Below are 22,179 nucleotides of genomic sequence, written 5' to 3'. Positions count from 1 at the left end.
GTAACTGGGGGAGAAAAAAATAAAATGGGAAAAAATTAAAAGATGAATGCACTTAAAAAATTTTTGGAAGGATTTCCATTTTAGAGATTCAAAAAGATATTTTACAAGAATTTCCATTTTAGAGACAAGTTAAATGGCACTGTATAAGATACAAAACTGAAACAGCAGATCCAAGGAAATCGGAAAGGGTTTGGTTATTCAATCTTGAGAATTTTCCTCTAGAAGCAAATGACATTTGGGAAAGGGTTGACTAACTTCCCAAACAGAGAAGATATATAAAAGTCCTCCTCACTTAAAGCACTTTTACTAAATACATTTGCATGGTTCTTTCATCACAAAATACTTTTTGATTACCGACTATTTGCAACTCCTGACTAGGGCAAAGGTGAGAACAATGCAAGTGTTTATTTAAAAGGCAGTGTCCGGCAGCTTTGATTATGGAGAGATCACAGAAGAAGCACAATTTAGAGAAGAAGCTGTTGTCCTTAGGGGTGGCTCATCATTAATTTGAAGTTCATGTTCTCCACTTATTTAAGTTGTGGGTCCCTGGACAACCTATTTGAATAAGTTACATCCATCCCATTACATCCAACTGGATAAGAGTATGGGGGTGGGAGTATTTGGTATAAAATGACTGGAAAGGTAAAAGGGGAGTAGGTTTGAATACCAAAGATTTTATATTCAATTCTTAAGAGATAGAGAGCTAGTGAATAGGTCTGGGCTTGAGAAAGAGCCTTTTGGCAGCTAAGAGAAGGATGGACTGTTTCTGGGAAGGATGACCATAATCAAAAGAAAAAAACTTCCATAATGGTCTAAAAATTCATTTTAACATCATCAGCCCGATTTGAAAAGAATTACGTTATGCATTGTATAAGAACATAATGGCTTTTATTTTTAAAGGGAAAATATTTTTAAAGTATACTGAACTGTATAGTGACTTTGACTACACTGAGTGTGGTATAGTGGAAAGAGCACTAGATGTGGACAAAGAATTATAGGATCAAAAATTTAGAAAGATTTAGAAGGAAATTTAAAAAGTATAGCTCAATCTCTCAATACTTCTACAATCAATACTGGATTTGAATTCTGATTCTGCTTATGTATTTATTACTTATGTTAGGCAAGCAAGTCATTTTGGTTTCCAATTTGGTGACTGCACTAGATTCCTAAAGCTGATTCAAGGTTATTAGAACTTAAAGAAATATGTATTTCACTAAATGACCAGAAGGCAATGGAACTCCAAGAATATTTCTTATCCAGTCATCATGCCCACTCTGTCTACTTTACTCCCTATATGCTAGACACTGCCCATCTGCCTGATAAGGATCCCCTTCCTCTCTAATATCCCTGTACAATTCCAGTTCTAAATCCATGATTAAATTAACTCTTCCATCTTTATTGACCTTCCCTTAAACTTTAAACCCAAGTACTGGTCATACCCCATACCCCATTAAAAGGACAACCAATAACCCTTTTAAAAAGATTATTTTTCATTATTAGATAATCAATTTGTGACTCGTTCCAACAATGAGATGATTCAGGCTAGTTCCAATGACCTTGTGATGGAGAGAGCCATCTACACCCAGAGAGGATTATAAGGACTGAGTATGGATCACAATATAGCAGTTTCATTTCTTTTGTTGTTGTTTAAAAATGCCTTTCTCATGCAAATGACAACTCTGAGATACCACTACATACCTGTCAGATTGGCTCGAATGAATGGGAAAGTAATGCGGAATGTTGGAGAGGATGTGGGAAAACAGGGACATTAATACATTGTTGGTGGAATTATGAATACATCCAGCCATTCTGGAGAACGATGTGGAACTATGTTCAAAAAGTTATCAAACTGTGCATACCCTTTGATCTAGCAATGTTACTACTGGGCTTATAACCCAAAGAGATACTAAAGAAGGGAAAGGGACCTGTATGTGCAAGAATGTTTGTGGCAGCCCTCTTTGTAGTGGCCAGAAACTAGAAACTAAGCATATCAATTGGAGAATGGCTGAATAAATTGTGGTATATGAATATTATGGAATATTATTGTTTGGTAAGAAATGACCAACAGGATGATTTCAGAGAGGCTTGGAGAGACTTACATGAACTCATGCTGAGTGAAATGAGCAGGACCAGGAGATCATTATATACTTCAACAACAATACTATATGATGATCAATTCTGATGGTTGTGGCCCTCTTCAGCAATGAGATGAATCAAATCAGTTCCAAGGGAGCAGTAATAAACTGAACCAGCTACACCCAGCGAAAGAACTCTGGGAGATGACTATGAACCATTATATAGAATTCCCAATCCCTCTATTTTTGTCCACCTGCATTTTTTATTTCCTTCACAGGTTAATTGTACACTATTTCAAAGTCCGATTCTTTTTGTACAGCAAAATAACTGGGCATGTATATATATATATATTGTATTTAACTTATATTTTAACATATTTAACATGTATTGGTCAACCTGCCATCTGGCGGAAGGGGTAAAGGGAAGGAGGGGAAAAGTTGGAACAAAAGGTTTTGCAATTGTCAATGCCGAAAATTTACCCATGCATATATCTTGCAAATAAAAAGCTAAAATAAAATAAATAATAAAATAAAAATGCCTTTCTCAGGATAAATCCCTTAGTATGTGTTAGAGGAAGATTTTGAACTCAGATCTTTCTGGCTTCAAGTCTTTTTACTCTATCCACATTGTGCTATCTCTGAAGGCAGGTAGTAAGTGCTGCTGTGTTCAGCTTAAAACATAATAAATTATTAATATAATTTTTTCTTTCATTTATTCATCCCTTTATTCAGAACCATAGCCTTAGAAATAGTTCCATTACTATGAATGCTATCAAACTGTGCATTCCCTTTGATTCATCAGTGCCTCTACTGGGTTTGCATCCCCAAAGAGATCTTTAAAAAGAGAAAAGAACCCACATGTGCAGAAATATTTGTAGCAGCCCTTTTTGCAGTGACAAGGAACTGGAAATTGAAGAGATGCCCGTCAGGTGGAGAATGGCTGAATAAGTTATGGTATGTGAATGTTATGGAATATTATTGTTATTGATGAGCAAACTGATTTCAAAAAAAGCATGAAAAAACATGTACTGATGCTAAGTGAACAGAACCAAGAGAACACTGTACACAGCAACAACAAGATTACGTGATGATCAATTCTGAAGGACATGACCCTTTTCAACAATGAGGTAATTCAGGCAAATTCCAATAGATTTATGATGGAGAGAGCCTTCTACATCCAGAGAGAGCCTATAAGGACTGAATGGGGACCATAACCTAATATTGTCACCTTTTTTATTGTTGCTGGCTTGCTTTGTTTTATTTTTCTCATTTTTGAGCTGATTTTTCTTGTGCAGCATGATAAATGTAGAAATATGTTTAGAAGAATTGTATGTGTTTAACATATATTGGATTACTTGCTGTATAAGGGAGGGAGAAAAATGGAACACAAGCTTTTGCAAGGGTAAATGCTGAAAACTATCTTTGCATGTATTTTGAAATAAAAAGCTATTATTAAAAAAAAAAAATTTAAAGTAGTTCCATTAGAAATATTTCAGAGAGAGGGCCAGATGGTAAGAAAGGGAGGGTATCAGCAAATAGAAGCTGAAAAGGCATTAAAAGGAAAAAGAAAAAAAAAAAAAAAAACCCTGCCTCAAAGTCCTGGGTGAATTATAGATAACACTTTACTAATCCATGTAAGAATTACAACAATGTCAGGCATATAAAGCAGAGCAACAAACATGGTTATAAGCACAAATAGCAAGGAAAACAGCTGCCAATCATCTATTTTCTAGTAATCCTCAATCAGTAAGGGAAAATGAGTAAGTATAATGTCTGAGAATCTTTATTCATCAAAACAGAGGGTTCTGAACATCAAAAGCTCTTGAAGGTATATAGCTTTAAAGATGGGAAGGTTAGAGTCCGTCCAGTTAAATCCTTTTACTGATAACAGGTCAGTTAATAGTGGCCCAAAATTTAAGTGACACTTGAGGTGACAGAGAATGTGACAGAACAGTACAAGATGAGGAATCCAGATGTTAGCAACTGTCCTCTAAGGATTACAGAGTGATTTGTACCCTTTTAGACACTGAGTTAGGATGCAGGGGCTGCCATTTTCTATCTTTGTACACTCAGCACTTAGTGAAGTGCTCAGCACATGATAGACATTTAATAAATGCTTGCTGACTCTAAATTGAGGGGTCTTTGCATTTAGTCCAAGAAAGTTCAAAACTGACTCCTGCAATCCCATCCCCCTCCCAGAAAGTCAAAAAGAACAGAAAAGACATCTCAACAGACATCTTAAAGCTACAAAGTGAACGCTGGTTTTCAATGTTGTTATTCTAAAGACAAACAAAAGAACACTGGAAAATTCCCCAAATCACTGAAAGCCAATCAAAAATGCAAATACACACCTAATTATTATAATTCACTAAGTAGCTGTCACAATCTGAATTTACATGAAACCTGGGAAAATACAGTGCTTGTCAAATCCTGCTTCCTTTGGGAACAAACTATTTTTTTTCCCCAATGTTCATTAATGTGTTGCTTGTTACCTCTTAAAAAAATAATTGGACTGAATTTTTTTCCCCCCAATATTTTGAAATAGCTCTGTAACTTTTGAGGAGGCCTGGACATATACCATATTAATAGCCATCTGGCCTAGTAGATTAGTCAACATCATTTTGGAGCCTTAAGTTATTAAAAGTCCAAAAAAAAAAAAAAATACATACATATATATATAAATATATATATGTATCATGTAGTGCAACCAGCCAAACATGTCTGATGCTCACAGCTGGGGTCAAGGGCTCCAAGGTTTCCATATAAAGAAGGGTTTCAGAGAGTTCTCTCTCCATTTCCCACCAATTACACTGCTTTTAGTTTTTCTTTTCATGTGCAAAATTACCATTACCTTATATATGAATAAATGCCATTTCTTAGCAGGTGGAAGGGGTTAGGGTGTGTGTAACTGATTCACTTTTTTCTATCCCCAGCAACTGGTATAGTGTCTGGCACATAGTAGGTGCTTAGTAAATGATTCTTCACTTCCTCCACCCCAAAAGACACAGCAAATTTGTTGATTAAAACTTCTGGACAAGATACCCTAAAATTTGAATTCACTATTATTTTTTGCAAAACATGACTTCATTTGACACAGCTCATTCTCTAGAAAAATGAATATTCCATTGCTTTTCAGCAGAAATATATAATAGCACCCCTAGTACAATGAATCAATTTTATGTTGAAAAAACATCAATCCACCAGATATGAATGGAATGTATTCTCCAGAGCACTAGTCGGGGAGTTAAATATCAGGGGTGCTACTCTAATTGGGCCTTTAGCTTGGTAAACTCCAGGAACCTCAGTTTTTTCACCAATACAATGAAGATGATAACACATATGTCATAGGATTAAGTAAAGCAATACATATAAAGAAAGGAATCTTTCATTCCTGAGATAAGGGACTATTCTGTTTGATCTCTGTGTATCTCTAGTATGCAATCACTAGGCAGTAGACTGAAAATTCTTGTTAAATTGAAAAGGAGAGGTTGAGAAGTAAAACTCACATTATTACTATCTAACCCCTTTACACTCTAATTAGTTTTAGCTTATTTTTGTTTGCTTGTTTTTAAGCAAGAAAAGAACAAGGAAGAATAAAAGTAATTACCTTTGTAAAGTTACTATGGAATGGCTAGACTTCATAATAACTTTTTTATTTGAGCCTTAATTTCAGCTGTACCAGAATGACCCTTTCCAAGATGATGATGATATAAAGATAATCATCATTCCTACATTCCCATTGTCTTTATATCACCTACAACAAGCTTCTCTCTCTTTTTTAAATTTTATTAAACCTTTTCATTTACAAAATATATGCGTGGGTAGTTTTTCAACACTGACCCTTGCAAAACCTTTTGTTCCAACTTTTCTCCTCCTTCCCCCCATCCCCTCCCCTAGATGGCAGGTAATCCAATACATGTTAAATATGTTAAATTATATATTAAATCAAATATATGTGTACATATTAATACAGTTATCTTGCTACACAAGAAAAATCGGATCAATAAGGAAGAAAAAGAAAAACTGAGAAAGAAAACAAAATGCAAGCAAATAACAACAGAGAGTGAGAATGCTATGTTGTGTTCTACACTCTGTTCCCATGGTTCTCTGTGGGTGTAGATGGCTCTCTTCATCATTAAACAATTGGACCTGGTTTGAATCATCTCACCATTAAAGAGAGCCAAGTCCATCAGAACTGATCATCTTATAGTCTTGTACAATAAGTTTCTTAAACTATGGGTAACAACTCCAAAAGAAGGCACATAACTGAATGTCAGGGTTGTGAAAAATTTGGCAACAGGAAAAGGTATCAAATATTCTTGCAAGATTTAATTCTTTTTTGTAAAAACAAATAAGCAATCTATCTCATTAGTATGTAAATTAGCTTTCATCTTTAATAAATGATAAAATTATATGTATAGCAAAAAATTGTTTTAAAATAAATTTCTTTACAATTTATTATCAGTAAATGTTTGATTTGGATAGCTGTTTTTTATCCCCATATACCCAGAGTTACACAGAAATTTCTCAGGTAAAAACGGGTTGTAAGTGGAAAAACTTTAAGAAGCCCTGACCTACCATATGTGAAGTACTTATTATCCCGAATTATTATCTGATCCTGTCTAAGATTTGTATCTCTGTCCAGGTACTCTCTGTAGCCAACTTCCCAGGAGAAACTGAAAAAGTCTATTTCTCCCAGTAGAATTTAAGCATATATAATCAGAGTCCTATTTGGGACAGGGATTATCTTTATACCTCAAATACAGGGCTTCATATCCAATTCATATATCCAAATAAATTCCAGAAGGATCCAGAAATCTATTATCTAGTTTGCAAATTATCTAAACTCCCTACATCTCTTCTACATTCCTTTCTGTTGATCATCAAGAGATGATGCAGTTAGGGGGGGAAATTTTTTTATGTCCTTTTTCCCCCTTCTCATTAATTAACTTGTTTGGGAAGAAGGGCTGATTATGTTTGAATCAGAATTCCAATATGGATCAGTGGAGGACCTGGAAGGCTGATTCCTGCTTCCCAAACTCCAAGTCAAAATAGTAAATGGACTTCTTTAAAATGGAAGACTCCCCGATGGCTAAACCAATACTTTTCATTCCAGAGGTTATTGGAAAAAGATTTACAGTATCATGGAGTTTCTGAGTAGAAAAAACTTTTAGAAACTCATTAGACTAACCCCAACCCCTTTTGCATTTTAAAATGGAAGAAATGGAATTGAAAAAAGAAAAAAAGGAAAATGGAAATAAATGTGACTAGCTCAAAATCATAACTATTAAGAGTCAAAAACAAAATGTGCAATTTTTCCCCCCAAAATGCCTTCCTATTTCCTTTATATCTATTTGGATATTATTTTAGTATATGAAGAATCATTTACAAGATAATAAAAAATTATACATATATATATATATATATATATATATAACTTTAAATTAGCTTTATATACACCATTTCAGAGTCTCACAGCCACTTCATAAGACAGTGGAGATATTATTTCCATTTTACAGATAAGGAAAATGGGATTCTGAAATTTACCTGTGGTCACCCTGGCAGTAGAAAGTATCAGATCTGCAAGTCCAGATACTCCACCCATTCCCTCACTAATAAAATTTCTATTCCCTTTTTTAGGGAATATTCATAGTTGTCTAGTTAGTTGAGACCCATTCCCCAAATCCACGTCTTCTTTCCTCATCTTCCCCAAAGTAGTGCTTGGGGCTGACAGAGATAAATTTCATATCTTCAAGAATCCTCCAAAGTCCTGCTTCAATAATTTTTTGCCACTTAATCATTTTCTCTAGGGCTGTACTTCTGATTTATATTCATTTCCAGTATCCCATGAGGGCAAGAGAAGAGGGAGAGGAAAAGTCCTTTTCCCTAACTTTGGGTAATTTCACCTTCCATCAAAAAAATACCTTTACTTTAGACTTCAAGTCCTGTCCACTGAGTTAGAATGAGCATGATGATAATCTCATCATCCCCTCCTTGCAAACCTCCAGCTCTGTCCACCATGCAAAGGCTTTCATCAGGCTCTACAAATTGCTTCTCATTGACCTCCATATCATACTGCCAACATTCCTGACACCATCCTCATATTCCATCTCCCAAAAAACACCTTGGACTCAAGTTACTGGGAAGTTAGGCTTCCTCTTTTATCTGGTCTCACCTCTTAAGAATCCAAGTTCCCCTTAAAAGCTTTGATTTGTATTCACAACTTTTATTTGTTGTTGATGTTCATTCAATCCTAAGTCCTGTCAGTCCCATTAGGGTTTTTCTCAGGAGACACATGAGTGGTTTGCCATTTCCTTCCCCAGATCATTTTACAGATGAGGAAACTGAGGCAAATGGGGAAAAGTGACTTGCTCAGAGTTATACAGCTAGTATCTTAGGTTACATCTGAACTCAAGATGATTTTTCCTAATTCCAGGCTTTGTAACTCAGTCCAGAGTTAACTAACTGCTTGCTGTGAACTTAACTCATAGTCTGCAGTCACAAACCAGTAATTGCTTGCTGATTCATTAGTTTATGCAAATATCTGTATTCTTCTCTATAGTCATCATCATCATTTCCTTAGAGAACAGTAATATCCATCACAGTCATGTCTTCCTTGAATTTATATTTTCTATGACCAACAGGATGATTTCAGAAAGGCCTGGAGAGACTTACACGAACTGATGCTGAGTGAAATGAGCAGGACCAGGAGATCATTATATACTTCAACAACAATACTATATGATGACCAGTTCTGATGGACCTAGCCATCCTCAGCAATGAGATCAACCAAATCATTTCTAATGGAGCAGTAATGAACTGAACTAGCTATGCCCAGAGAAAGAACTTTGGGAGATGACTAAAAACCATTACATTGAATTCCCAATCCCTATGTTTATACACACCTGCATTTTTGATTTCCTTCACAAGCTAATTGTACAATATTTCAGAGTCTGATTCTTTTTGTACAGCAAAATAACGGTTTGGTCATGTATACTTATTGTGTATCTAATTTATATTTTAATGTATTTAACATCTACTGGTCATCCTGCCATCTAGGGAGGGGGGGGGTGTAAGAGGTGAAAAATTGGAACAAGAGGTTTGGCAATTGTTAATGCTGTAAAGTTACCCATGCATATATCCTGTAAATAAAAGGCTATTAAATAAAAAAAAAAAAAAAAAAGAATTTATATTTTCTAGCAAACACACACAAGCAGTATATCTATCTTCTGGGCATATCTACCTTTAATCATTTCTTCAGTTTATCCATTGGGGCAGAGAGCCTTTTATGGAATAACAAGAAATGACAAAATGAAGGGAGACCTAGGTGGGGATAACCTCATAGAAGGAGGTTACTGATATTCTAATGACATTAAGAAATGTCTATAAAACCTTTATCTCAACCATTAAGAGGGGACGGTCGTAACCTAAGGAAGAATTAGGAAATAGGACAAATGGAGGAACTGGTCCCCCCATTAAAAAGGAACTTTGGCATAACATCCCCCCCTTTTTCTCTTGGAACTATTCAAAATTTTTAAATTACCTTCCTCTATCCATATATCTATGTATCTGTGTGACCCCTAAGAAGGTCCTTTACTTCTCAGCCTCATTTTCCCAAATTTGTAGAACAAGTAGCACTAAGCATAGTATAAGTATATATAGTAAAAGATAACGCGGGCAGAAGAAGACCCTGGACAAAAGGAAATTTCAAGTATGTAAATCAGACTACCACAAAGGACTGCTCTTCAGCTCTCCCGGGGCATCCCAACAAACACAGAAAAAAGAAACAAGTTTGTGTATCCTAAGAAACTTTTTTCTCTCCAATCATCAAAGCATCTAACACTGCCAGCTGAGAATTGCAAACTAAGAAACAAAGTCAAAAATCCTCATCTTTCCAAAAGCATAACTAACATTAGCTAAACCTGCCAAAAGGGGAAAAAAAAACAAAAACAAAAACAAAACAAAGCAAGTGAAATCAGCTTCCACAAACCAAGCTTCTCTCTTTGATGCAACAAATTTTTATCTGAAAGCCTTTAAAAGGCTTGAACAAAAACATATCAACATTCGTTGGATTCAATTAATCATATTTATGTTTTTATAAATGTAAAAATGGTTGTATTTGTTGTTATGTGATTCAGTGCGTTTTAGATTTATTCTAGCACAAAACTATTTACCGAAACAAGTGCAAGAGGGGCAGGGCGACAGCACAGAGGCAAAAAGTTGGCTTTCAAAGTGATGTGCAACACTCCACGAGCGAGCCCACGGAACCCCTCCCCCTACCCAAGGGTACGAGAGAGCCCAATGGTTTCCCAGCCAACAGCGCCCGAGGGCCCTTCGGACCCTCGGTTTCCTCCCAGCGCCCCTCCCCCTCGAAAATCTAATTCCCGACAGCCCGATTTAAAGCAGTAACTTTTGATAAAATGCAGCGATTGTATCTGCTCCGCATTCATGCACTGGGGGGTTTTCAGAACAAACAAGAAGCAATCCAACATGCACGTTTCTCTGGGGTCCCGGGGAAGGGCGCCCTCCCGGCACGTTGTGCGGGGCGCGGGATGGGCTGCAGGGAGACGGTCCCGGACGCAGGCCCAGTGCGGGGGGGGGGGGGGGGGAAAATGGGGGCGGGGGGAGGGGAAAGGGGGGAGGGGAAAGGGGGGAGGGGCACCTTTCGCTTTCCACCCCCGCCCAGGTGTAGCAGGGGGAGGGGAAGGGGACGAGGAAGGGGCGGCCGAGTTACCAGCGCGAGCAGCGCAACTGCGTCTCCAGCTGTTCCAGAGCCTCACAGCTGTGGGCCCAGGCTCCGCTCCCGCCGCCCCCCGCTCCGGCCGGCTGCATGACGGGCTCCGGACGCTGCTGGTTCCCGGAGCGGACCCTCAGCGGCGGCTCGCGCTGCATCCCGGCGCCCCAGCACGAGCCACAGGAAACTTCTACGACTGTAGAAACTTCCCGGGGAAAGCCGGGTCGCGGTCCCGCCAAGAGCTGGCAGCGGCGCGCGCGCGCGCGCTCGAGGGAGGGGCGGGGCGCCGAGCGCGGGAAAAGCCTCTGAGGGGGCGGGATAGGGGGCGGGGATGGAGACTGAGGCTGACCCCACCCCCCCCCATCGTGCGGATGCTTCTGGGAAGCAAGGAGCAGAGCGCCTTGGGAACCCTGCGGAGGGGCTACGTCTAACACGCTCCCTTCTCCTCCCCTCCCCCTTCCCCTCCGCGCGATTGTAAGTGAATTTCTGCGCCCCAGTGCACTTGAACTTGACCCTGGAAGCTTTCCAGTTCACCTGACAACGAATGCAAGTTATACTACGCATGAAACCGCGAATCTCTGGGCGACGGCTCAATCTCATCGTTCCCCTCCTCCAAGTGTTAAACGCCAGCTCTAAATGCTATTAAAATTAACTAAAATGTGTCCTCTTTAAAGAAGCCGGAAGACACCAAAAACTTTGTGGTTGGATCTTGTTGTTATAAAGGGGTGTCTCCAAAAGTCTTCACGCGCTTCCTATTTTAAATAAACTTAATTAAAAGATAATCTTTAATTAGCCTTTAGTACGCTTAAAACTTTGTAACCGCATTTGTTCTATAGGGATGTCCCAAAAAGTCTTAGTGCACTTCCTAATTTTAATAAACTTAATTAAAATATAATCTTTAATTAACCTTTAGTACACATAAAACTTTGTAGCTGAATTTGTTATACAGGGATGTCCCAAAACGGAGTACACTCTTAAATTTTAATAAGCTTAATTAAAATGTGTCATATTTAAGCTTTAATACAGCATAAAACTTTGCAGTTGAATTTTATCATACAAGTAAATGCCTCAGAATTCTTAGTGTTGTTCCATTTTTTTTTAAATAAATTTAACTAAAGTGTGTAATCTTTCATTAAGCTTTAATAGACTTAAAACTTTGTGGCTTAATTTTGTTATACAAGGGTGTCCCAAAATTATTAGTGCAATTCTAATTTTTTTTTTAATTTAATTTTTTTTTTTTTTTTTTTTTTTTTAGTAAGCTTAACTAAAGTTAAGTAATCTTTCATTAATTATATTGGAGTATATCCAAAAGTCTTAGTGTGGTTTCAAATTTTGAATTTGTTATACAAGGGTGACTTGAATGCCTTAAAACAATTCTAAATTTTAATAAACTTAATTATGTTTTAATAGGCTTAAAATTTTACTTGGATTGTATAAGAAATTCACCCTCCTCATTTCAAAGCTATCCTGCCAGTCTGACTCTCCCTGTGAATTGTTTTGTTTATTTAATAGCTAACACAATAAGAGCTCATATTTATATAGTACTTTCTATGTGACAGACATTTTACAATTATTTCATTTGATTGGTACAATAAACTCTGAGGTTCTTTTAGTATCTGCATCTTTCAGACAACGAAGGGACTATTTTTTGCCCCTTTTTGTATCCTAAGGACTTAGCATAGAGCCTGGAATGAAGTAGGTATTTAATATCAATTGATTGAGGCAAACTGATTAAATGTCTTGTCCAGAATCTCACAGATAGCAAATATATGAGGCTTAATTTGAACTCAGAATCTCACAGATAGCAAATATATGAACTTAATATGAGGTTTAATTTGAACTCAGGTCTTCCTTTCTCTGGATCCAACACTCTCATAAACTACCACCTAGCTTTCCTTTCTTCTATTCCCTTTTTTTTAATGCCCTTTTCTAAGGATCTATTTTCTAAATAACCCTCTTTTGGGGGTGGGGTCATTACTGTCATGAATTCCCCTCAAATCCCCATCTCTCCAATTAAAAATAAAAAACTCTTTTCTTATAACATATAAACATGATGTAAAGCAAATCCATATGTTGGCTATGTCTAAAAATTTATTCTGTGCCTATTTCATTCCAGGAGGTAAGTAGCATTCTGGGAGAGGGAAAGTAATCTCCCCTCTCACAAAATTAGTAAACAGGAATAGACCTACCAGCCAGAGTTGTTGTGACTTAAAATGTTACATAAAGGCTAGCTATGATTATTCTTTTCAAGGCTTAAGTTTAAACAGCCTACCTTCCCCCACCCCCATTATGGACTTTCTGCGGGCCAAAGATGTAATACAAAAAAAATTTTTTTGAAGATTTGAAACTCTGTTCAAAAAAGTAAGTGGGAATTGTTGGGGGGGGGGGGGTTTCCCTTTAATTATTATTTTTGTCTTATCAACCTTTGTAAGTAGAGCTGAACTACAAACTGGAACTGGTCAGTTGAAAAACTTTCTTCCTCCTGAATGGGAATGTTGTAATGTAGCTTCTAGGGCAGACAACAATGATTTTGAGCTCCCCTAACAATCTGTCTATCAGTAATTGTAAAGGTCTTCTGGTGTAGGAATGTAATAATGTTTATTTCCTTAGACTTTAGGGAAGATGGTGATCCTGAGACTCTCTAACCTAAGAGTGCTATTGTTCTAATAAATTGCCAATAATTCTAAAGTCTTCTGGCCTTAGGATAGTCCTAAATCTATCTGCTAGTCAATGATAACCAAATTCCTGAGACCACTCCTCAATTCTATAAAATTATGGCCTAGAAGCTCTGATCCAATTCTGTCCTATAAATCTATCTCCTTCCTCTGTGTTCCATTCTAATTTCTTCTGGAGCTCAGCTTGCTTCAGTTGGCATTACAGTTCCAATAAACTTCCCCCCTTGATTAGGAAATGGGTTCAAGATTGCAAATTCTTTTGAGATATCTCACACCACCACTCTGTGACCCCAAACATTTGGGATCCCCTTACCAACCTCAACAGATCCAGGTGAAGATTTCTCCAAAAGTCTATGAGATGGAGTGGGCCAGACCCTAGGCCTAAGTTTCAGGAAATCAAGTGTCCCACAGGAAGTAAACAGCATTGCTGACCATCAGTGAATGGTTACTTCCTTTCCAGTCCATCCAATGAATCCAAGTCTTTTGCTGTATAATTCACTCCATTTCCGGGTTTAGGCCACACATAATGCTAGGAGATTAGAGCCAGGAGCCTCAGTGTCTGCTCAGTTGGAGTGCTTGGCCCTCTCCTTGCAAGGACCAAATAAATGTTCTCTCTGTTTGTATCTGAAGATGCCTCCAAGTAGTTAATTTGGGTAAGGGATTCTAGTACCCTATCCCATACACTCCCTTCCTTCTTTCTTTCTTTCTTTCCTTCCTCCCTCTTTTTTTTCCTCTCTCCTTTCCTTCTTTTCTTCTTTCTTCCCTTTCTCTTTTCTACCTTCTTCCTTTTCTCTCTTCTTCCCTCCTTTTCTCCCTTCCTCTGTTACCTCCTTCCTTCTTTCCTTCCTTCCTTCCTTTTTTCCTTCCTTCCTTCCTTCTTTCCTTCCTTCCTTCCTTCCTTCTTTCCTTCCTTTTTTCCTTCCTTTCCTCCTTCCTTCCTTTTTTCCTTCCTTCCTTCCTTCCTTCTTTCCTTCCTTCCTTTCCTTCCTTCTTTCTTTGCTTCTTTCCTTCACTCTGTCCATATAGGGCATTTTATTCTTACCTTAAAATGATCTTAAAAGTTTTTTTTTTCTTCTTTTGGATCTTTGAACCCTCCCAAGATGTCTTAAGAGTTACTGGATTTACCGGATATCTTTCTTAAGGACCATGCCTTAAACCAAAACCAATCTGATTCTCATTAGCCACCAATAAGTCCCAGGCCAAGCCCCATTTGATCATTGTTTGGGTTTTGACTGACTCAGATTGAATGTAAATAGGAATCATTTCTGCTCTGGCCAGAAATCCTGGGGGTCTTCCCCTCCCAGATTTATTTAAATAAATTTAAACTAAATAGTTAATTTTTTGTTTTGTTTTGTTTTGTTTTTGACTAGGTGAAAGAAGAGATTCTTTGCCTCAGTTGCTACCTAGCCTTAATCACTGGTGCATCCTCAGACAAATAGAGACCTGTTGAAGATCTTAGCTTGAAAAGGTCAAAATCTCCTACTGAAATAGCCCAGGCAATAAAATTCAGGACGGCCAAGGTATTTATAATTTAAAAATCATTTATTGTTTATTTACCTGCCGGGATGAACCCTCAGTAGAGTACCAGCCCCAACCCAAATAGAGACAGGCTTATAAGCAATTCTTGTTCTGCCTTGAGTTTACAACAGTGACTCGACTTCTCTCTCGAAGAGGGATGCTGGGGAGCTTACAGGATGTCTGACATTGTTAGGCAAACATTCTGTCTGAATATAACACTTCCCTTAATTTAGTTTAAGCAACATTTTCCTATAAGCCTGAGGCCCCTTGACTCAGGGATTAGGGGGCCAGTCTTTTGTCCATTTCACTCCCCCTTTTTTATGTTCATAGTTGTGACTCATCTGAGGCCAACAGAGAATAATTACACAGGGAGGTATGAGGAGGAGGAGGAGGAGAAGGAACAAGAGGACTGGACCTGAGATTAGAGTGACTGATACCAGGACATTGAAGTCTTACAACTGGCCTCCTGGTCATCCGTTTACACAAGGAGGCGAGAGCGATTCCCTAATGACTCCCAACTGACTTGACAGCCTCCGCTAGGGAGTCCACTGATTATTCTAAATGGGTGATGAGACTCTCTAGAGTCTGCATCAACCTGAGAGCTAAAAAGGCAAATGTAAGGCTGGAGAAACTGAAGCAAGATAGAGATCAGAGAGCTCCCAACATTCTACTAATTGGAGAGTTTGATTGACTGGACAGGACTCTATTCTCAAAGTATCCAAGGGTGAATGTGAGTTAGACCAAGACAGGGGCGGGATCAGAACATTGAGAGTGGGAACAGCAATCTGGTTCTGACAGCATGGTGGGAGACACTGGACATTCTGATAGGAGCCAGGAAGTCTGAACTCCCCCTTATCTTGAGTCTCACATTGACAATTTATAATTTTAGAGCAAGTGGCCCTCAGTCTTCAATGAAACAGAGGGGGGGTTTGCAACTAAGGGGATTGAGGCAGAACACTTAAGGAAACTGAGGCAGAACAATTTAGGGAAACTGAGTCAGGACAATTAAAGAGGACTGTGGCAAAACATTCCACATTCTCTCTCTTTTGAATCCTATGTGAAGCAAATAAACCAAAAGAAAACTAGAAAAGAAAAAAATGCAAGAACAAGTCTCTCCCTGATAACCTTAGAGTTAAGAGCAGTACAAAAGCTCCCTTTTGCAAGCATGTCAGGTCCTCTGCAGTTGGGGCACCATCTCAGCCAGAGAATCCAGTTTGAGAGGACAGTTCATTGGGAGTTAAGCGGTCTGCAGTCATTTATGCACTCAACTCAGTCTCTGCTTACAGAGCAGCAGGGCTCAAGGGCACAAGGCCCATTCAGAGGGGCAGCCTTCTCCAGGGGAGAAGGTCAAGGCTTGGAGTAGCTTCACCTGTCTCTGCCCAGAGGAACAGACAGGGCTGCAGAAAGGAACAGATTGCAGAGCAGATGATGCAGTTAGACCATCACGGCAGGCAAACCCCAAACTTTTAGATGTTTGCTATCAAACTACAAGGTCCTTTGAGATTGCTGAAATACTAATTAATGAACTGGGGTTACAGGACTGGAAAAACAGATCAGAGAGACTGCTAGTCCCAAGATAGGTGTCTGATTTCTGGTTGTTTCTAAAAAATAATAATAATAATAATAATAATCCCAAGAAGTGAGTCCGCCAGGGCAATTCTGACAGAATAAGGGGTTCCAAAGCTAAAGCATCTGAACTAGTAAGATAGGGGGTGGGGTAGAAGTGCCTAAGGCAAAGTGAATAGGAGCTAGGGGTTCCCATTCTTTCAGGTATTTTTAGAAAAATATACCAGTTTCCCCAATGTTCTATCTCTTCCTCCCCCCTTTTTTATTTCTCATGGAAAGGAATTATCAAATGACCATTCCATATATAAATCCCAAGAGCGAATCAAAATCCCTATACATAACAGACTAGTACAGTAGAATTTCCTAAAAATCCCTCAAACAGAACAGCTGAGATAAAAAGACTGGTCCACAAGACTGCTGCAAAATGTGAAGAGCCAGCAGCTTCCTATGTGAAGAGATGAATGTTTACAAGACAGTCACCAGCTTAGTCTCAAGTCTTAATAGCAGTTAGGTCTCACAGACCACTGTTAATTGTCCATTTATCATTTAGAAACCTTAAAAAAATAAAACACAAATACCCAATAACAGACAGATGACCAGGCTAAATACTTATTTGCCTAAGCATTTAGGATACAATGATTACATATAATCAGACTGAAAACAGCAAGGTATGACATAATTGAATTGCATTAACTATCCTATTGACCATTGCTCTGACCATAGAGATCAGTTACAGGAGGAAAAATTGCAAATAACTTAACGATAGTACAACATAAGCAGTCAAAACTCAACCTTCAGCACATACAGGATAAAATAGCTTTAACCCAGTTTTATTCCAATAAATTGTCCCACTAACTGTCAGAGAGTGGAGCTTTAAAACTCCCCAAAACCATTAACTAATTAACTATAAGCCCAAGAAATTTTACCTCCAATAACAGATTCCATTAATCAAATTTCTGACAAATCCTTAGAATGATAACAGTAAGAAATTTGTCCCAATAAGTTTACAAATTAAACAATTATCCAAGTAGATGTTTCATAAATGAACATTATACATACAGATCAGTTTGCTTTTAAAATTCCCAATACATAGGAAAAAAAAATCCCAAATTGCATATTGTCCATAACAGAAACATTTTCAAAAACTTATTTTCAGAGGCCCTTTAAATAACCTCAGGATGACCCAATACAATCAATTTAAAACTTATACAGACTGTCCAAATATCACATAAGAGAATCTGAAACATTCTTTAAACTTTTAGAAATAATCCTAACAAAGTATGGATCACATTTATGACCACATTCCTCAAACAAGAAAACCATTATGTATCAAGAAACAAATATTCAATTAACCTAAAAGTAAGCCTGTCCCTTTAAATCAGTTTGCTGCACCAGCAGTAACTTGATTTAAAAAACAAAAAAAATCTGGAACACACTTAGCGGGGTGAAGGGAGGAGAAGATTCCATGTAGTCACCATTCCCCCACTCCTGTACTCCTGGACAAAAATTTCTTCAGGTTCCCCACTCAGTTTCTTACAGGGGAATCCTTCTCAAGATGTAACCCATCAGTTTATTTACTTTCTCCCAATATCAAGTTTTTTCCCAAGTCTACCAGATCCCAACTTTCTCCTTCTTTCATGCTACATACTTAAACAATCTCCAACAACGTTTGTAACTAGATGCTCCACTGCTAAAGTAGCAGGAAACAATGGGGGGGAAGAGGGGAGTTGAATCTCTATCTTTGAAGACAAAGGACCCTCTTCCTGTTTCTTTCTCTTCCACCTCTTCTTTCTGCTGCCAAAAACCCTTTAATTGTTCCTAGAAACCAATCCTTCATAAATCACCTGCATTCTTCTTTCCAGTTCTCTTCAAACTTTTAAGATTCACAATATAGTGAATAGCTAGATAACTCCATAAAACATAACTTACAATGTTAACATTTAAATTGAATCAAATCAAACTTTTTACAGAAGATTTTTGTTTGTTTGTTTTGTTTTGTTTTCCTGCCTGAATGTTGTCTGACAACAATTAGCATCTTTCTTATCTGTGCAGGCAGAGCTTGAATTGTATTGCTCTAACTAAATCAGGCTGCTTTTTTTTCCTTTAGTAATAAAGGTATCAATATTTAAACAAATTCCAAGATCTTATCCTCAGAATGAACAGATCTAGCAAGCAAAGGCAATAGCAAAATTATTTCTCACAATTTTCAGAATCATCCCAAAGTTCCTAATCAATTTTGTTTTCTTCCTGAGTTTCAATCAGATAAGGTTAAATAAATTTTAGGTGATCACAAAGGTAATATACTAGAATTAAGGGAGGCCAGAAAGACTACTAACAGATGGTAGGATATTAGCTGAGACTTTGTGAAGGAACCAGGAAAGTCAGAAGGTAAACATGAGGATTCTAGGGCTGCAGTGTATGAATGTAATGGAGGACTATTGTTCTATAAGAAATGAGGAAATAGATGATTTCAAAAACACAGGGGAAGATTTTTATAAACTGATATAGAATGAAGTGAGTTGAATCAAGAGAATAATTTATACTATAGCATTATTTTAAAAAATTAACTATTTTGATAACTTTCATAAACTAATGAACACAATGAACAGAACCAAAATAATTTATACAGTAATAACACTTTAAAAACAAACAGCTTTGAAAGCTACAAGAACTAAGTTCAATTCAGTGACCACTCAAGATTCCAGAGAACAATTATAATGATGAATCATGCAATCCTTTAAATGACATATATTTTTTCTCATGAAGTAATTTGTTTTGCTTGATTATGTATATTTGTAACAAGAATTCCTCCTGCCCTCCAGTGTAGTGGTAGGCAAAGGAAAAAGGGAGAAAAAAGATTTCTGTTAATTATTAAGGAATAGAGAAGTGGAAGAATGGGATAGATGTGAATTGTTGTGGGTACTTGGGGTATTATTAGTTTTTCTGAACTATTGACCTTTCACTAAGTAGGCATGATCTGTAAATCTTTGCCATGTGAAAACAAATACATCAATAAAACTTTCAAAAGCAAACAAAAAGAAATAGCATAGAATCTGTGTGAGGAAGAAAGAGGCTAGTGGCAATGCATCATTGAATACCTGGAGGGGACTAAGATATAAGGTTGGAAAGGTAGGAAGGGGATAGGTGAGAAAGGCCTTTAAAAGTCAAATTAACAATTTTATATTTGATCCTGGTGGTAACAGGAAGTCAGGGAAATCTATTGGATATGGGATCTAGGTTTTCAAATTCCAAGCAAAGGATTTTCTATTGGATCCTAGAGGTGATAGGGAGCTATATGAATAGAATTATAAAATACTTTTCACCCAAAGTCAGATCTAAACAATTGGAAAAATAATTAAATTTAGAATATCAGTTTGTGTGGTTTGTGATAATTATGAAATACTATTGTGTTTGAAGAAATGAAGAGCAGGATGCTCTCAGAAAAACCTGGAAAAATTTCTGTGAGTTGAGGCAAAGTGTAATGTTTTGTTTACAAAGTAATATTATAAGATGATCAAGTGTGAATGTTTTAGGTGTTCTCAGAAATTAAATGATCCAAGACATGTCTGAAGGATTTATGATGAAGGAACTCATGATGTCTTAGTACACTGAAGCATACTTTTTAAACTTTGTTTTCTTCAAAGTTATAGAAGTAAATGTTGGAAAATTTTTTTACAACTAACTGCAGAAAAATAAATTGTGAAATAAATATTTTTAAAAAGAATATAAATTTGAGAGTAGCTAAGTGGCAGAATGGATAGAGCACTAGCCCTGAAGTCAAGAGGACCTGAGTTCAAATTTGATCTCAGACACTTAACACTTACTAGCTGTGTGACCCTGGACGGGTCACTTAACCCCAATTGCCTCAAAAACAAAAAAAAATCAATTTAGTGCTTGTATTTGCCCAGATGTGTATATACCACATAAATGTGATTATTACTATTTAGCTGGCATTTCTCATGAGAAATGCCAGCTAAATAGTAATAATTCAATGATGATTTCTTCTGAAGACAGTCATAGCCTTATACTTATGTCTGTATCCCAGGGGCAAGTACTCAGTGATTAACAGATTAGCTGTTGATGAGAATATTTCAATATAACCTGTAGGTCAACAGATGATTGTTTTAGCTACATCTGAATGGTCTGCTATTATAAAATATAACTCTCATGTCTTTCATAATTAATTAGAGCATAATTTAATTGTTAATAATTTTGATTTAAGCTCTGCAGGGAAGGAGAGTAACAAACAAAGTGAAATAACTGAAGGACAATTGCTTTCCCGATTTAATTGGAGCTTTATTCTTTTCAATATTTATAATGCCACAGGCCAGAAAAAAAAATAAAATCTCCTGGTCTTTCTACCCCTGTGATTTCTCTCTTCATTCTTTTAGTCATGTAAGAAATGCTGGATTTGAAAAACTATGAATAAAGATTTAAATATGCAGGTTCAGGTTCAGTTCCTCTTCCTTATTATCTTGCCCTTTATATAAGACTTTGAGTCTTTATGATTCTCCAATTGCTTCCATTTTTCTCTCCCATCTAGTCAATTAGGAATACATACAGTGTAGGAGTTGATACCCAATCCATTTGAGAATGAAATATGTACCTGTATCCTTTTCTCCTTTCCACTCTATGGTTACAGTTCTTAGATCTTGAACCATGATCAAATCAATTCTACCATTGTTGTTGGATAGATAGGGTCTATCACTTCCTTGTGGCCCCATTCAGAATCTTTCTAACTTTCAAATCCAAAGTGCTACTCTGGCCCCTACTCTCCTAAATTATTAACAATTAAATTATGCTCTAATTAATTATGAAAGACATGAGAGTTATATTTTATAATAGCAGACCATTCAGATGTAGCTAAAACAATCATCTGTTGACCTACAGGTTATATTGAAATATTCTCATCAACAGCTAATCTGTTAATCACTGAGTACTTGCCCCTGGGATACAGACATAAGGAAGTTTTTTTTCCCTTCATCAGAATGTAAGCTCCTTGAGGACAAGGGCTATCTTTGTTTTTGTACTTATAGAACCCTGAATTAGCACATGTGTAATACATAATAAGCACTTAACAAATACTTTTTCTTTCAATAATAATTATAATGACAATGATAGGTAATATTTATAGAGGACTTATAGTTTTGCCCTATACTTTATGTGATAAATCATGAATAGAATGATGGTGGAGTTTTTTTTTTTTTTTTTTTTTCTCTCTCATTCTGCTTCTGCCTTCTCAGGCTTGAAGACCAGTTCTCTTGCCAAGAGGAAAATTTACAATATGTGCCATTTTGATGGAGGATGAATGAAAGGCATTATAGACAGTCCTCAGAGGCACATGAGATAATACAGTTTCAAAGTCACTTCCATAAACATAGTGAACTCCCCATTCTTAAGGTCAAATGAAATTTGGATTGAGTATCATGACCTTGGCTTTTAGAGCATTATGGTCTATGGAGCCTGAGTTTCCAGGGTCTTAGCTTCGAGAGCTCATAACTCTTTTGCTACCCAGCTTGTAGGAGCAGTACCAATGTTGCTATCACTAATCCACTCCCTTCCCTATCCATCATAACATTAAGTGACTTCATATTACCTATTAAATAAAAAG

General features: G+C 37.2%; 1 protein-coding gene across 2 annotated transcripts in view; it reads right to left on the bottom strand.

Moving 5' to 3' along the window:
• Nucleotides 1-11,079, bottom strand: part of BARD1 (BRCA1 associated RING domain 1) — a 126,038-nt gene extending 114,959 nt beyond the window's left edge. Inside the window, exon 1 of one of the 2 annotated variants that reach the window (XM_031958099.1) lies at nucleotides 10,810-11,079. In XM_031958099.1, the coding sequence (XP_031813959.1) occupies nucleotides 10,810-10,967 (158 nt within the window). In that variant the 5' untranslated portion in view covers nucleotides 10,968-11,079. The remainder of the gene's footprint in view (nucleotides 1-10,809) is intronic. The other variant, XM_031958098.1, reaches the window with a different exon arrangement.
• Between the last annotated feature and the right edge of the window lie 11,100 nt (nucleotides 11,080-22,179).

Source organism: Sarcophilus harrisii, chromosome 3 (genome assembly GCF_902635505.1).
Source record: "Sarcophilus harrisii chromosome 3, mSarHar1.11, whole genome shotgun sequence".
NCBI classification, from domain to species: domain Eukaryota; kingdom Metazoa; phylum Chordata; class Mammalia; order Dasyuromorphia; family Dasyuridae; genus Sarcophilus; species Sarcophilus harrisii.
The sequence above is the reverse complement of the archived record's forward strand: the minus strand, read 5'-3'. Positions and strand labels throughout refer to the sequence as shown.